We start from the raw sequence: 17,122 nt of genomic DNA, 5'->3' as shown, positions 1-17,122 counted from the left end.
CTCGCGCAATGTAATATGCCCACCTAAAGCCAGCTTTGTTCCTTGTCGTGATTGATGAGAGATTTCCTCTGAGGAAGGCGCACTCCCTCTGCTCGTTTTCTGTTTCTGTGCTGAGCGAAGGTGGCGAGCCACGAGCGAGCTGGGTTATGTGGGACATAGCTCAAGTCACACCGGTTTCACCATTTGGTATCCTTGGAATCCAGAAAAGCAGGAGGAGAAAGGTTGTTTACATTTATTTTCAGAAAGCTGTAGGATGTCTGAACCTCAGCAAACCTTTTTGCAACTTCTGAGGTGCCGACTGGCCTGTACAACCTGCGGCAGCTTCTTGCTCAGTGGATCCCCTAATTTCGGTAGTCTGGGATGTCAGCCAACACCTTGAGCATGTTGGCTGCGTGCTTTGTTTGCAGTTGGCCGTGGGCAGACTTAGCAAGTGGCGCTTTCCTCTGCTTGTGCTTTGGGGAGCCTGCAGTACTTGGCAGCTTTAGGGGAAGCCGGTGACCTGGAGCTCGATGGGAGCTTCACCCTGGGGTTCACAGGCAATGTCTAATACTCTTCCATAGCTCTTATTGTAATAGGTGGTGCATTTGCTTCAAGGATACAACTCATGTAACTTGTACTTAATTATATGATGACCGTGTGGTTTTACATGTGCCAATTCTTGAAAACATGTTTGGCAGATTGCTTCATTCCAGCTGTGTCAATACACAAGTTTCTGAGGTGTTTTATTTTTTTTAAGAGGGAGGGGAAGCCCCTGGGTAACAATTGGGTCATAGCAAATAACATTATAAAGTCTTTGTATTTGCAGCTATCAGAATCCTAAGATAACTGTGTATTTTGGGTGTGTATATGTACGCTCTCACACACTTGAAGCCAGAAATGTAATGACAGATATAAATAAGTAGTCTTACAAATGTGCACTTCTGGAAGAGTTGTCGTTTACCTACTAGCTTGCAAGGTTTGAACAAATACAGTAATATGGCATTTCCTAGTTGTGTTTAAAACTCTGAATATCCATCGCCTCTACTAGTGATCTAACCCGTAAAGTATTACAGCTGAGTTGTATATTATCCAGTTTTCTTTTCCCATGAACTTTTTCCCATGTTCTAAACATTTCTGCTTTTTCCACAAGTGCTGGGAAATGCGGTTCCCATCCCAGCAGAACACTGGGATGAGGCGTATTTGGATGCAGAGGTTGGGGTGTGAATTTCAACATTCATGTGCGTATGCATATAACGTGATGCAAAAGCAATCCAAACAAGCTAGATGTTTAAGCCAGAATCTGAGATGCATTTTGGGACTCTGTATTGAGCACTAACCTACACATCTAGTCAGTTCAGCTATTCCCTTTCCAGGAAACCTCGCATGGCAGCGATGACTAGGATATTTGTTCACATGGGGAGTGTGCCCTTTGTGCCCTTCAAACCCTCCAGGCCAGCCAGCCCTGCAGCCACAGCAAGATGCTAAGGGCACAGCTGAGCAATCTCCACTTACCCACACAGTGTGGTTACTAGTAGAGGTAGAGGAAGACCAACTGGAAGGATTAGGATAGCAAATCCATAAGCATGTAGATTTGAAAGAAGAATAGAATTTTTTTCTGCAATGAGTGGTTATTAAGATAAATGGTTACTTCATCTGTGGCAACACCCTAACTTCAGGATTCTCTTCTATTTTTTTCATAAACTCAGTAACTTCTAAAGCAGTGCAAGGAGTGCAATTCCTTGTGCTGCTGATTACTCCTAAGCATTAGCAGTTATCAGCTGTTGCTGGAGAACAGCACACCTCAGTCTCAGCTTTTGGCCTTTCATACTGACTTTTAGCTCCATAAGGCAAAGTGCTGTTCTGTTAGTAGCCAAAAAATGGTATTGGCAGAGTCCCACCTCCAGAATACCCCACCTTCTGCACCCCAGCCCCAAGAAACCCTCTTCAAGTGTTGCTTCCATCACCAAATTAAGCAAAAATTGCTGCAGGCTCTACACTGATAAAAACACTACTCTGCTCTCCGATCCTGCCAAAGGAGGGAAAGAAAACAGTGTTTCAGAGGGCACTCCACGTGCGCTTTTGGCTGCAGTAAGTGATGCTTGTAGGCTGTGCTTCCTGCTGTGTTTTTGTAGGACTTCTGCTATAACGTCTGAATGCTGTAGCAAGGTGCAGAACTGTGCAGCCCCTCTTCCTTCTTGAACATGTCTCTTCACTCTTCTCACGTTATCCTACCTTTGCATCTTGCCTGTAACAGTGTTTTCAGAGCTCCTCGTTCCACTCCATTTGGAGAGTGTAATGGAAGTTTGCATCCCCACACAGTATTTTATGCAGTGTTGAATGCTGCTAGGTGAAAAGACTTGGTCTTCGTTTGCTGCTGTGTGGCAGGATGCGCAAAGCTGTGCTCTGAAGCCTTTTAGTCTACCCTTCAAGTTGAAGTATTGATAATATTCTAAAATAATACTATAGTCTAAATATTAGGAGGTGGCAGAACATAGCTGGGCAGAACATAGCCTGTGATGTGACTTCACGTAGCCTGTTGCTGTGTGAAGGTTATTAGACAGAAGTTAGGTATGTGGTTTCTGATGTATGTCCTGTCAGATGTGGCATATTCAATACCAGCAGTGAAATTTGTTTGTTATATTTAAAATCTTTTTTTTTTCTTTGGGAGGCGAGAAGCTCGTGTTCCTTCAAAAAAGTAGTTTCCATGTTTGTAATTCATTTGTGATGTATGATAGAAAACCTGCGTCATGACCCATATAAGTTACAATTCCCCCTGCAGCAGGCCTATTTCCTTGTGACTTAGCTTGGGAGGGAAGGAGGGACAGGCTCAATCCCTTTTCCTGCTCTCATATCAGAAATTCAACAACTCTGAAGCACCACAGTGCCATGAGGCTCTTGGGATACTTCATCAGCAGATTTAGAAACCTCATGGAGTTAAGCAGTGTCAGGGACTGGTGAGTTTTAATGATGGTTTTAAGTGTGACTTATCAACCTTCAGTTTCCCTAATTGGGGAGAAGGGGTGATTGATAAGCAAAGCAGACGTTATCCCTGTAACTAGCATTTCTGAAACCATTTGCAGAATCTCAGGAGGTGAGAGACCATGAAATGGTAAGGCTGCAATTCCCATAGTACTCACTACTTAGATTACAACCACAGCAGTTGCAAGGAAGGTAGCAACCCTTGCACATGTGATTGTTCCTGCAGCTGTTTTGGGTTGTAGCACTTTCCAAAATGAGGCTCGCGCTGGGAAGCAGGGTTGTCGCTGCAAATGCACAGGCACAGTGCTGCTCGCATTTGGCAGTAGGACTTGAACTGACTGGAAGGTTGCTGACATGTGGTTGAGCTGAAATACTAGCATATGGCGGAATGTTTTGGGTATGGCACATAAAGGGTTGGGAACCTGTGCCCTGAATTTCAATGTGTTCAAGTAGGATCTCTGCTGTAAGCACATCTATCTTCCTCTAGCATGTCTCTGTTTGAGCCCTACTTCCACTTTTAAAATGAGACAAACCTTGCTTCATGTCTGAGTGTTGGCTGCAGGCAGGTCTGCCGTGAACACAGGCGGGGAAATGTTACATGTTTAGAGATGAAAGCTGCCTTTAATATTTCACTAACTTCAATAATTCATCCCGAGATGACAAGCCTCTGTCTGCTGTGCAGTGACTCATACACAAACCTCTGTGCCCCAACCTACCCAGTCAGCTCCACACTAGTAAGACCTCTTGCATGTATCTCCATCTTAGAAAGATGCCTCTTCTGTGAATCCTAAGGGCAAAATGCTCTGAAATTGGACATAAGACTTCATGCATCTTGAATGCTGTCAACCCTGTGCTTTTGCCAAGTGTGTGGAACTGAAGCAGCCTTATTCAGAGACCAGAGCCAGCACATACAATGATCGTTTCTAACAGTGTATGGAAGCTGCAGTAAATTTTTCGGAAGTGGGTGTGAGAATACACTTAATGCAGAAAATCCCTCTTGCAAAATGCTGCTTCTGATGTCTTTATCTTTCTGCTTCTGCATGTTCTTTGGAGGTTTGTCCAAGCCGATTATGACTGACTTCCCTATGTGTATCAAATATACATATTCTGCGTGGGAAGTAGGAGCTCTAGAGGGCAGGAAAAAGCAAGTATCTTCATCTGCGCAGCAATATGCTTTCATGCTCTAACAATTCCTCAGAGATGCAATCTGCTTCATTAAAGAAAGAAAACAATCAACTGTTGGCACGGGAAGGTCTGTGTGCCACGCTTTGAAGAGAGCTGACTCTATCTAGCGCTGCTTCATAGGAAGATCCAAGTTGTTGGAACTACTTTTTTCGAGGTCTCTTGATCCAAGGCAGTAGGACCATCTGTGAAGGGAGCAGCTCTCTGAAGCACAAAGAGCCCATGTCAGATGTACGAGACTGCTGCTCTAGTGTGGTGTGTGTGTGTGTGTGTGTTCCCCCCCACCACCAAGACTCTCGAGAGGTGGAGTGTTATTTAAGTATTTGTTTAGAAGAATGTGTAGTCCACTCATGCAGGAGAGGTTCCCATTCCCTTTTTGCAATGTTGCTGTCTTTCTTGTTTACTTTGGTTAGGCTTACAAAATGAGAATCAAAATCTACAGAGAACCTTAACTGCTCGGGGAGTCTGCTGAGGGGAGAATTGGAGACGAATGTTCAGCATGATCTTGCTATTTAAAAAAAGTGACTTCTAACATCTCATGAATAAACAGACTTGAACAAGAGTAGCTGATTTTCCTATTGGTGTGGAAAAAGGGACAATGTTGAAGCATGGATGGATGAGGATGCATGTCAACATTCAAAAAAATGCTTGAAATACATTCCTTTAACTATGTTCTGGTAATTTTCCATGGCATGGGTTAGGAGTGACACTTGCTAATGTTTTTAGCTTTTTTTTTTTAATGCCTTTTTGGAAGAGGAGTGGGAATATGATTAAAAGCAGGAACAGGATTTATAGAATCAAAGTATTTTTTTTGTCATTGGTCACACTGGAGAGAATAAATCTATTTTGCTATCATCAGCTTGACTTGCATGTGGGAAGTGGAACCTTTCGTTTCTCAGTAACTGATGCAGATCCGTGGCAAAAGTGTCTGAGACTTATCAGGGATTAGATGGACCCTGTGGGTATAGAGACATTTTGGCTATTGCAGCCAAGGATGCTGACAGATGCCAACAAGTGTCAATGCCTTTAGAGACATGGATTTCTAAGGTGGGCATATAACATGTTCTTTGGTTGTGATTGGGGTAGAATTTAATGCAGCAAAGCTTAAGCTGAGCTTAGTCTGGGAGCAGTGGCTGTAATTCCCTGTGTCTCTTCGGTGAGACTCAAACTCCCTTCAAGCCCTCATCATGGGACCGGGTAACAACCTCAATCTATGCATCCATGTTGCATCAGCTTTAGCATTTTGGATTTTGATGCCTGAGAGATGGGGGCATCTGTAAGGGTTAACTCAAGTTGCAAGGCACTGCCTAATTTTTACAGATGGTGTGAGCACAAGAGCTAATCTCAGACTGGCTTGGCAGTGCACAGAGATAACTTTACATAATTCCCTGCAGATGTTGCTGCAGAATGGTTTTAATAATGAATTGTGAAGTTGAGCTAAACTCCAGCATAGAAAGAGAACTCAAAATAAATGCAATGTTTTGTTCTGTGTTTCAAAAGAAGTCTTCTAACAACATTTCTGTGATGCTCAGGGTTGGGAAAGATGGCAGTGGAGGGACAATGAGGAGTTTGCTCTGTTACAGCCCTGACTTTTTCGCAAGCGAAGGTCAATCTGGCAAATTTGTCTGTAGTTCATGAGCCCTCTGAACTTGTGCAAAAAAAAAAAAAAAAAAGGAGGAGGGGGCAAACAAATGGCAGCTCCCCTAATATTTTTTAATGAGGGGATGGGGCCCAGGAGCGTGCAGGGCAAGCACTCCACTATCAGCTGGGCAGAGTTGTTTTCTGGAGTCTGGGGTTGTCACGCATCGGCTGCGTTGTGGAACTGGTCTGCATTTCGGCTGCTTTCTGCTAAGAGTCTGTCAATTCCTGCCCTATGCTGTAACTTCCTTTCTGTAAGGTTATGGCTTAGATGTACCATCATAATTCAGGCTTTCAGTTCATCAGGACTGAACTGCCCCTGCAAGGTCTGCTCAGCCACTCTGAGAACTTGCATGTCTCGCTTGCAGGCATCCATTTTGCCCTCTCTCCTACTAGGGGGTTGCTGCTGGGACTTCTTCAGGCTTCTCAGTTGTCCACTCCCCCCACACATACACACATACTCCATGGACATGTTACTTCTATGAGTTGCCATAAAGCTCCTCGTGTCCTTCTGAGAAACAAGCTCAAAATGGTGAAGAGAATTTCAGTGTTGGAGCAGGTTTTCTCTAAACCTGGACACACACTGCTGATTTCTTGGTAACTGCAGAGGGCTTTTTCATCTGTATTTCACACTTACATGTAGTTTATAAATAATCTGCAGGAAAAAAATGATAATTTGAGTTCTGTGGCAAATAAGAATTTTCACCTTAGTGATGTCTTGAGGAATAGAAGCAGTTTCAAGCTGCACTTGCAACGTGAAGGCTACACAACAGTGGAAGGGATTGGTTGAGTTAGACTTGACCATGTAACCTACCTCAAATATGACTTGACCCTGGGAACTTACTCATCAGATTAGGCAAGTCTTGAGGTGTCTCTGCAGTGGCCTTCTAGAGGCTGGGGACAGCAGTGGTGGGGGGGAACGCATGTGTGTGCATGCCCACCTGGGGGCTGAGGGGCTGCTTTTTAACAGGGAGCTCCATTTGGATGGAGGCTTAGCTACAATATGAGCCCAAATACAAGAGCTTAAGCTCAGCTTTGAGACACTGGTGCACCTAACTAACCTAACCCAGTGGAAATGTATTATGAACTGGGCTAGCACTGGGTACCATCAAGGCTGAGAGATTCACCCCTCCAAAGACATAGTTTTACTTACCATGGTTTGAAGGTGGCCCAAGTGCAGGGAACTCTTCTGTGCAATTGTGTTTAATTTCTTTCTGGGGAAGAGTTTATGTAAACTATTCCAGTCTAATTGGTATCAGCTGAAAGCCAGCTTCTGACATTTTGTGCCTAATTATAAGTGTATGTTAAACTGTATTTGCTACCCATGTTGATGCGTTACTGGTAAAATAAGGAACATCCCTAAAGATGCGTTTTTGAAACGGTCTGGCAGATTCTGTGTGTTCACTGCTGTGGGCTTCATGGCAGGAGAATCCACCTCCTGCTGAGGAGGAATAACTAAATTTAAACTTTCCAACCATGAGGCTTGTGAAGCAAAGTTTCCAACTCTCTGCTGGGCCAGAAAATGGAAAGCCGTGTCTGAGTTTTGAGAGTAAATAAATAGTGCTACCTAGCAGCTGTGCTGCGGCTAGCGAGGGGGTTCAGTACTTGTGGCACATTTTCCTTCCTGGAGCCTGCAGACAAGGAGGGTTTATAACTGCTGTCCTTCTGCTAAAGTCTTCTGTGACAGGATTTGGCACAAACATGGGTGACTTAAAATGAACGTGTTTCAGTTGGTGTCTCTTTCTTTCAAGAAAGTGTCATCTTGCATGGCAAGAAACTCGTATTAAAAAAATATTTTGTACTATACTGAGAGTAATTTGCATTTTTGGGGAGACTGGGAGATTATAGAAAACAATAGAACCGTTTTACCTGTTTGGCTTGTTATTGTCCTGTATCTTAACTCCGTCCTTACCTAAATGGAGCAGAATCCAGTTTTGTTAAGAGCTGAGAGGCACAGGCTCTCTTGAGTGAGCGACTCTACATGAAACATAATGAAGATTCAATAAATCAGTGCAGCCAGATAAGCAAAGAGGCAAGGATGGTTATGACTGGGATGCATTTAATCTAAATATGGCTCACCTATAGTTTTATGCATCCATCCATAGATAGGACCTAAAAGATGTCTTAGCATTAGCTGTTGGTCGTTGTTAACAATTCTGTAGATGTGGATAGAAACATGGATGTTAAGGTGGGAAGGCAAATAACTGATGTTTATGGTCTAAAATTACACTTCAGTTGGTTTGTGTCTCTTCCTGTTTCTGTTCTGTACAATACTCTACAGCTTCCCAGGGTACTTAATTCAGGTCATGTTTGTTAACCACTGATTTTTGAGGTGGCAAATGCTCTAGAAGCATTATTTTATATCCTGTTCTGAAGTTTGCATCCTTAGATCAGAGTCTTTTTAACTTCCATCTTTTGACTTCTGTGATGCCTCATATTAGGATTTGTGCAGCATTTGTCTCCTTCATTTCTGGTATACATATGCATATACACACACAAAGTACTTCAGTGCTGTAGATGTACACATTGCAAGAGTTGCTTTGAGAGACTGAATTGGAGGACTCAAATCATGGACTTTTCACAGATGGACTTCAGGGATATTAAATTTAACTGATGTTTGCTCCACTGCGACCTTTCCCGTATGTGCCCTCCCCACTCCTTGGCCATTATGAGAGTATCTGATAGATATAGTATAAGAGGACTGAATACCCTCCGCTTCCAGGAGGCTGCAGAGTAATTCAAATCTGCACCAAAGTTGCCGTCTCTGTGCCTGCTTCTCAGTAGCATCCCACTGCTTGTTTTTCTCCTACTGTTGTCTGAGTGACTTTTCTTGCTTCCTCCCTTTGCAGGCTGGTGGTTTGTGAGCACAGCAGAGGAGCAGGGCTGGGTCCCTGCTACGTACCTGGAATGCCAAAATGGAACCAGAGATGACTCTGACATCAACACATCCAAAACTGGGGAAGGTAAGGAGAGCTCTTTCTTATCAAGGGGAAATTGGTATTAGCTCACTTTATTTTTCCATAGGAAAAAAGACTAATTTGAAAACCCTTACTGCTGCTTGTGGCTGCTATTTGGTGCAGTAGACAGTTCTGCTATCTTGTATCAGTAAATAAACTGTTTCTGAAGAAATTGGGATGAGGTACCATGTGATCTGTTTGTGACCAGCTTGGGCTGTAAGTGTAACAAGGGGTTCAAAAGCCTAATGATGCTCATCTTAGTGTACTTAAACAGAGATATCAAGCAACTTTTGTGTACAAGATCTTTACAGTCCAAGCAGCACATTCTCATAGCTGTTGTGTCCTGCCATTGAAGGAGAGAACTTGCATGGCTTATTTGCAGAAATCACAGAAGTGAGAGCTTTTGATTTGAAGAAGATAACTTTTAGAGCTACAAGACTGTTAAAGTTAAATCTTGCTCCTTTTAATGGTGCTGTCTCATTGCAATTTTTTTTGGCTTATTACTTGAAGATAGTTTTCATTGCAGTTTGCTACAGTCTGTGATTGTGTGGAAAGGTAACTTTATTTGGTGTGGTCTCATTCTATTGAAACTTGAGATGTCATTTGTCATGTATATGTATTTAGCTGCACTGGGTCTTGTCTAAAGATGTTTAATTCAGGTTCCAGAAATGGAATAGTACGACCTCACATGTTCCTCTGTTCCATTATGAAAGCCTAACCACATCTTAATGGGATGCTCATGTAGCAACTGTGTACAAAGGACACTTAGTATGAATTGCTCCATTCTAACGAATCTCTTGCTAAATTTCTAGGTGTTCTTGGTGTGACACTTGTGTTTCCACATACGTTTCACATAGCCAACCTTCCTTAGCACAAATAGGAGGTTGAGATGTGTTGGGGTGACTGGTCTGCCTATTAGGAAAGTACACGGGCAAAACATAACTTTGTGCTGTGCCCCGGAGTGACATCTGTGGCTTATTCAAAACTCTGGCTCTGTAACTCATTTTTCCCTGCTCAAAGCTACTCATATCCTGGGTTGTTTAGGGTTTAGAGACAGACTGACTGTGGGCTGGTAGGCCGGGAACCAGTCTGGTATGATGCAACATCTTAGCGGATACAAAAGCCGTTAGTAAAGACCAAAAACTTACTGCTGTCTTCTGAAAGAGTTCAAGGATGCCTTATCTGTTGGTCTGTAGCTTCCTCCCTTTTTCTGACTCTTAAATATGGTGCATGTTTGGACAGTCTTATTGCCTAACCCACTCTAACTTCAAGCTCTGCTCCTCCTTTCATGTTTCCCTCTGGAATTTACTTTGCACAGGGTATTTGCCACACAGCACGCTGTCCTGGGTAATGAAAAACCCATCAAATGTTTCTTATCTCTTCTGTGTCCCCTGTAATCTGTTGTACTGCTCTCATCAGCTATGCTTGGCAGTAGTGTTCCCTGTCTTACTCCACATCCAAAAATGCTGAAACTTGAGACTCTTCTTTCCTTTTTGTTCAGTTCCATTCCAGTGACAAATCTAACTGCATTACGTCTGCAGTTGCTTTGATGTGCCCCAGCTTCCGCTTGGTTTTCAGTAACTTTGTTTTATGCTGTTAAGCTCAGTCTGAGGCTGCTTTTGTTCTTTGTTTTTCCCTCTTCTAGTTCTTCTGTATTTGGGCTATTCTTCTCCTTGCCACCTAGTGGAATGGCCTCAGACTGCTTTTAGGAGGAGGGAAGGGCTTCCATAAGAGGAAAGAACAACACAAATTTTCTCGTAGAGAAGACAAATGTGTAAAAGCGAACATACTTGTGTATGGTATAGCAGAGCTTACACAAACAACTTCTCAGTATGCAAGAGAGAGGGGTTCCAATATAACTGAGGAGGAAGGCACTTTAAGTGGATGAAGTACTCTAGCCCTTGGATGTAGAGTTCATAAAACTTTCAAACGACTCCTGTAGATGTTCTCCCTGCATCCGTGACATCTGTGCTCTGCCTGCTTTGAAAGGACAAACGCAAGTGTAGGGAGCCTCCCATATCAGGCTCTCAATCCATTTGCAGAGGACATAGAGCTTATTACACCTTACTACACAAGTTAGGCAGGCTTCTGGCCACATCTGGTATGGCAGGTCCTTGTAAAGATAAGGAGATGCTAAATGCAATTTATTAATAATGCTGCCTCTATGTAACACCAATTTCCAAGTGTTTGTATTTGTCCATCTCCCTGAGAAAGACAAAAGTTTCCTTCCTGAACTTGAGCCTGCCCCTCATTCCTGGGGCTGCGGATATACAGATGACCAATACCTGCACCTGTGTTTAGAGCAACACCCTCTTATGAAGCTTGGAAACACTCCAGAAGTGATCTAAGGAAACACTTGCAGCCACAGGAGCTGTTAAAACAAACATCTTAAAATGTTCCCTTGAAGGGATTAGACAGCAGTTGATAAATAACTCTTCTGACTAACTGTGGCATGACCAACACAGCTCAAGTCTGGGATCAAGTAGCGTATTTCAGCATTGAGAAAGGAAAAAACTGACTCGGATCAGAAGACCTCTGTGGTATAAAGGAGTTGTCACTGGGAGTAGTCACGTGGTATGTGGAGGAACCATACTTCTGGTGTGGTGGATCTGTGTGACCCACTGTGGGACACCCAAGTATGTTCAGAGGGATGCTCCCAAATGGCTGGATCTTCCATACTCCCAGTGTGAGTGAAGAGCTCCAGGTGACTGATCTCAGCTGAAACTGGAAAAAATATATATTATCCCCCCCCCCCCCAAGCCTTTCAGGTGAACATCTTTCATCTCTCCCTTCTTTTGGGTAGAAACTTCCTAACACAGTCCTGTCCTATTTCATCCTTACTGTGAATTTAGCTTTAGCTTCTGACTCTGCTGTAATCATATGTCTACTGAAGTGCTCTGTGTTGCCTCTCATGTACCATATGTGTAACTGGCAGTCTAATGGCATGTTGATTTGGAGAAAGTTACCAGTTTAAACCAATGGGCAAGAAAAATGCTAGCAGAAAGGAGTGAAGACAGCTAATCTGTGTGGGCTTTGTGTTGACATGGGCTTCTTAGTAAGCCCAAGAGGGTCACTATGTTCTTTTGACCAGAAACATAGTGATCTACAAAAAGCACCAATCTGAAACTCCAACTCTTTTGAAAAGTAGTGGTTATTCTCTACTACTTAGTTAAAACAAAGCAATTTTAATTCTCATACCAGCCAAATGTAATTGGGTCTTCTAGCAAGGCTTGGAAACCAACAGCCCTTTACTGCAGAGACCCTCTTCTAGAACAGAAATCAGGCTTGGAGCTCTGACCTCTGAGTTGCTGTGCCCTTTTATTTTTGGTGGTTTTCATCATGTGGGATCAAAGGAAAAATAGAGGGTGCCAAAACTGGACATCTGAGTATGTTCAGCATCAGTCATAGCACATCCACTTAGGGTGACTAGGAAGGGTTTAGGCCTTACAGCAAAGGAGAAATCTGAGGAGGAGAATGAGCTGGGTGCAGAAGTTTGGCCTAAGCCCCTGACAGATATGAAGAGCAAAAAGCCACCAGCTGCTTTTTCTAGGAATATTATTATTATTATTATATATTTTTTACTTATTTTAATCCTTCTGGTGAGCAAATCTTTTTCCTGAGCCTGATCTTCTGCAGAGTATAGTCCTAGAAGACTGGTCCCTACTCTCATGAGTATGAGAGCATAGTCTCAAAATGATTGCACCTAAGCAGAATTGAATGACTGTTAATATCATCACAATATCTGAGTTTATTAATAGCCTTCCCAGCATCAGTAATAAAACTGTTGGGTTTGTGCTCTGGCGATAGCTGTTGGAAGTACAATATCTTGCATTACTTTATGGCAGCACCAAGGACCTTTGCAGTAGCTGCCAAACTAGTGTGGAAGTCTTTGAGTAAAATAAACATATGTCTGTCTTTCGGTCCAGTCCAATGGTTATTGTGTCATTCACACCTTCACAAGCAGAAGAAGGAGCTGAAGGACAGTTTCATACCCGTGATCTGGAAAACAATTGGTGTCCTCTGTGCACAGCTACTCTGACAGTGCCATTTCCATAAGTGTCTTGTCTTTTGTTTGTATTTTAAGCACAAATTATTGTTTGAGTATGAAACTAATTCTCAATTTTGGCATGTTAGCTTCTTGAGCCTCTTCGGTAAGAGCAAGGTTAGGTTTTTCCTTATATTTGTAATCAATATACTAGAAGTTGAAGTTTAGATCATGAGCATTAGCTGTGGCAGTAATCCTGAGGCAGACCTTGGAAATGAGGAGACAGACCTTTCTCACTTGGGTTCAGTTTGAGTGTTGCCATTAAAAATGAATCCACACAAGAGAAGCTCCCTTTTCTTATTACTATTTTTGATTCCTGGATTTCATTTGTAGTGTGCTAATTTTCTTAGAGGGTTAGAGCCCTGTTGTGCTAGCTGTTGTATGCAATAAAATGAATTCTCCAAAGATCCTGCAGTCTAAGTAGGAGATACAACAACAATATTGATCTGTCTTGTCACTCCAACATCCATGGACATGTTTTCCATAGTTGTATGGGCTTTGTTTGTTTGTTTTTCCTGAAGAGAGATGATAGCAAGGCTCAACTTCTCAGGCTCAAGAAGCTAACTTGTTCCACCATATTATATAAACTAACCAAAGTTTCTGCATCCCACCTAACCTGTTCCTGCTAACAAGACCAGTGCTTGTAATTGTCATATTTTGTTTTTTATTCCTCACCCTTCCATCTTTTTTTTTCTTATGTTTCCATCCATGTTCCAAACTAGTCTCTAAGCGACGCAAGGCTCACCTGAGGCGCCTGGACCGGCGATGGACGCTGGGCGGGATAGTCAACAGGCAGCAGAGTCGAGGTGAATAGCTTACTATGGCATGGGTCCCTTATAGGCGCAAAGGCTGAGCTGCTGCTTGGGTTGCTGAGTGTGCCAGGGTGGCGCGGCTGCCCTCCTTGGGTTTTGGATCTTTGCTGCTCTGACAGGGAGAGGCTGAACTCCAGAGTTCAGGTGTGGATTTCCTGCCTCAAAGCTTGAGGGTGTCTTTGCTAGACACCCGAAGAGCTGGAGGCTAATAACAGAGTGTAATTCTGCAGTCTGGCTCATCGTACAGCTTGGGGAGGCTCACATCTGTTGTGTTTTAACTTTTGGGCATATCTGTACTCAGTCTTTCCTACCTCAGTAAGAACAAGTGATACTTTCAGGGCTATTAAAATGAGAAGAATGCCAAAGAGCCATGGTCAGAGATGTGTGTACTGGAAAAGTCCTTGGTGTGGAAAGATGAGAATTGTTCCAGTTTCATCGTCTTTCCTCCTTACAAGCAATGCTTGATACTAAAGACGGACTCCTCCTTCAAAAGCTTTGGGAGCTTTTGGATGTCAGTCCCAGGTGTTTAAAATACCACCAGTAGCAGCATATTTTTGGCTTTGCTTGTGTGACAGGTAGCATGAAAAAAACTTGTGTTTCAAAACTACATTTGGGTAAAGTTTGAGGAATATTTCAAACTAAGCGCTTCTCCAGTGCATGTGACTGATCTTTCCAGGAGCAAAAGTACCTGTTTCTATCCCCTTTCCCTCTTCTTGCAGAATCATGCAGACTTGGTGTTGATTGCGCTTTAAAGGAGAAGGGAAAAGGGAGGGAAAAAAAAACAACCTGCAACTTGCTCCTTATTGTAACTTTCAGAAAACCTTACTGAGGGGATAGAACCAAATAAAAGCACAAATAAAGCTACCCAGTTAAGAAAAAAGGTGTCCTTCTCTAGGAAGAAGAGTGTACGTTTAAAGTTGCAGACTTGTTCTCCTGGACTTGGTGGCTGTTTTGTGTGCAGAGTCATGCAGGTTTCAAGCACATACAGCTTTTCAGTGACTTATTTTACCTTTGCTTTTTAGAGTTTCAAGGCGGGGAGGGAAGAGGGGGCAAAATAAGCAGAGGTGTGTTCTTCCCCCTGTTGCTTCACCCTGCGGCAACCAAAGCTACCCAGAGAAGACAAGATCTCTCTTCTCAGCCACAGAATACAGCCTGAAGGTGCCCAAAAGCCCTGTGCAGGCCATAAGCACACATGCTGGCTTGAGAAGGACTTGTAGTACTTATTTCTGTATTCCAAGAGTTTGGGAACTAGTTATTTTGAATGTACAACCCTTTACTGGATACTTCCTGACAGTCTAACTGGGAGAAATCCTGGGAATAGAGTTGTCTAAACACTTGTTTTGCTAGTTTAAACAAATATTTCCTTTCCTATTCATATTATATTGTAAACAAAACTCCATTAAAATATTCAGGCTGCAGGATCAGTCCCTTAGACTGGTAAGACTCAAGGACCTAAGTTTCATTCCTTGCTCTTCCTTCTCCAGAGTGATTAATTCCTGCACTCTTATTCCCATCCTTTGTCCATGTCTTCTCCAGACCTACCCTCTCTTGTCACAGTGTCTTCCCTGGCAGTCTTCCCCACCACAGGCTCCTCCACCTCTGCCTTTCCCCATAACAATTTCTCCCCTATTAGGCCGAAGCAATGCTGGGTTTTTGAGCCCATTGGAGAATGTGTGCTTTATCTCAGACCAGATCTTAGCTCTTGAACTTGGCGCAGCCTGCAGCATCTCAAGGGTGAGAGGCATCCTCTGTGGCTGAGCTGCTTGTATGAGCTTTCCCCAATGCCTTTCAGCCACAGTTAACCAGATAAGTGGTTTAATGCTAACTGAAATAGGTTAGGGAGCTCTTCCAGGAGCTTGATAGGAAGTAGAGGAAAAAGTGGTTTGAGTACTGTGGGACAGGTTGGAGATGGTAGCTTCTTCTGGAGGGGGAGATGTCTGTACAGGCTGCAGCTATACCAGAGCTGCAAGTGTAAAGAAGTAAAGCATGAGTCTCTTTGGGTGTCCAGCTTGCTGCTATCTAACAGATCACAGTTTATGTGAGGTCAGGAGAGATTCTTTCTCCCTTCTTTCCCTCCCAAAGGCTTCTAACAAGGCCAAATTTGGGTGGGTTTGCACAGAAATGACAGAACACACAAAGTGCACAGGCACCCCTTGCCAACCCTCACGTCTCTGCTCCAAAGCACAGAGGAGCTAGGGCTGTTCACGTGGGAGGTTGCCAGAATTATTTCACACAGGCAAAACAGCTTCCCCTCCCCCACTTGGCCTCTTTCTTGGAATTAATTTAGTTCAACATTTTGGCTGAAATTCTTCCCACCCAGCAATATTCTGCTTGACATAGTCCCTGCTCTTGGAAAGGCTTGCTCCAAGAGTTCACTGGAGTTTAAAAGCAAGATCTAAAGGATGCTCACCTCTGTGCTTGGGTACCAACCAGGTCTGATGGAATCGCTTAAAAACTAGAATTGAAGTAGTTAAACATGGGTCTGAAGGCCAGGATTTCCCAGGTGACTGGTGAGTCTTGACTGTCTCAACTCCCGCACACTGAACTTGGGCTGCTCCTCACGCATTGCAAAAGCAGGTGCTTGGTTCCCCTCTTCCTGAAGCAGGGTCCAAGTGGTCTGGTATGGCATCTGGAGCCAGCCAGGATGCATCTTGGCCATGTCCTGTTTATGTGGTGCAGCCGTACCCTCTTTAGCTCAAACAGCGAGTCCTGTGCCATTCAGGAGCAATGATGTATCTGTATTTCTCAGCAGTATCTCTTGCCCTGTGACTGCAGTAGAGCTCAGGCACCACAGTTTTATGCGTTTGGATGATGAAAATACTGGGAAAATCTGAGTGCAGAAGGGAAGGATGCCTGCCTCCTTGGAAAAGACTACCTAATGGCAGGAGAAGCATCAAGGTTAAGATACAGGCAGTTTACTGGCGTAAGGCTTTCTTTTATCCTTTCCAAGGCCCCTTAAAAAGGCTAAATATCCCAGAATCTCAGATATTTGGGAGCAATGTTATTGAGGCTGTGAATAAGAAAGATGAAAGACAACTTGTTGAATATCTTGGTAGTGCTCCTTTTTAAAGCTGAAAAAAATCCGCAAAGAGAACAGCTGTAGTCTGTTTTTACAAAGAGAAACAGATGACTTTTGTTGCTGAACTTCTCTCTTTAAAACTGTCTGTGGTGTGCCCAGATCTAAGATTACTTTGGTTTGTTCCTTGTGTAGCTGCAGAGCTTGTTTTGTTTTTTAATGTTACTTGTGGTAAATTTTCTAAACTTCTGTCTATACATTATCAGACTCAAGTAATATGGATTGAGAAAAAGCCTGACTTTTTGTAGTTTTCTTCAGTATTGACCTTTATTAGAGACTCGCAAGCTACACAGAGCTAATGTTCTCTTGCACAGGGTAAAAATGCTATTTCTACAAACACTTACTTGGAACTTCCCCTAGAAGAGGACTCAGGATTGTTTACAGGCTAATTTCATGAGAAATCATTTGTGCTATTACAGTTTGATTGGGAAAAGTAGGGGTTTACACGCTTATC

The 17,122-nt window shown here is 43.2% G+C and overlaps 1 protein-coding gene across 1 annotated transcript in view; it reads left to right on the top strand.

The window, feature by feature from the left end:
* SH3PXD2A (SH3 and PX domains 2A) overlaps positions 1 to 17,122 on the top strand; it is a 262,339-nt gene that overhangs the window by 223,288 nt on the left and 21,929 nt on the right. The window contains exons 8-9 of the mRNA XM_067300208.1: positions 8,628 to 8,741; positions 13,503 to 13,586. Coding sequence (XP_067156309.1) covers positions 8,628 to 8,741; positions 13,503 to 13,586 — 198 coding nt within the window. The remainder of the gene's footprint in view (positions 1 to 8,627; positions 8,742 to 13,502; positions 13,587 to 17,122) is intronic.

This window comes from Apteryx mantelli, chromosome 7 (genome assembly GCF_036417845.1).
Source record: "Apteryx mantelli isolate bAptMan1 chromosome 7, bAptMan1.hap1, whole genome shotgun sequence".
Classification (NCBI taxonomy): domain Eukaryota; kingdom Metazoa; phylum Chordata; class Aves; order Apterygiformes; family Apterygidae; genus Apteryx; species Apteryx mantelli.
The sequence above is the reverse complement of the archived record's forward strand: the minus strand, read 5'-3'. Positions and strand labels throughout refer to the sequence as shown.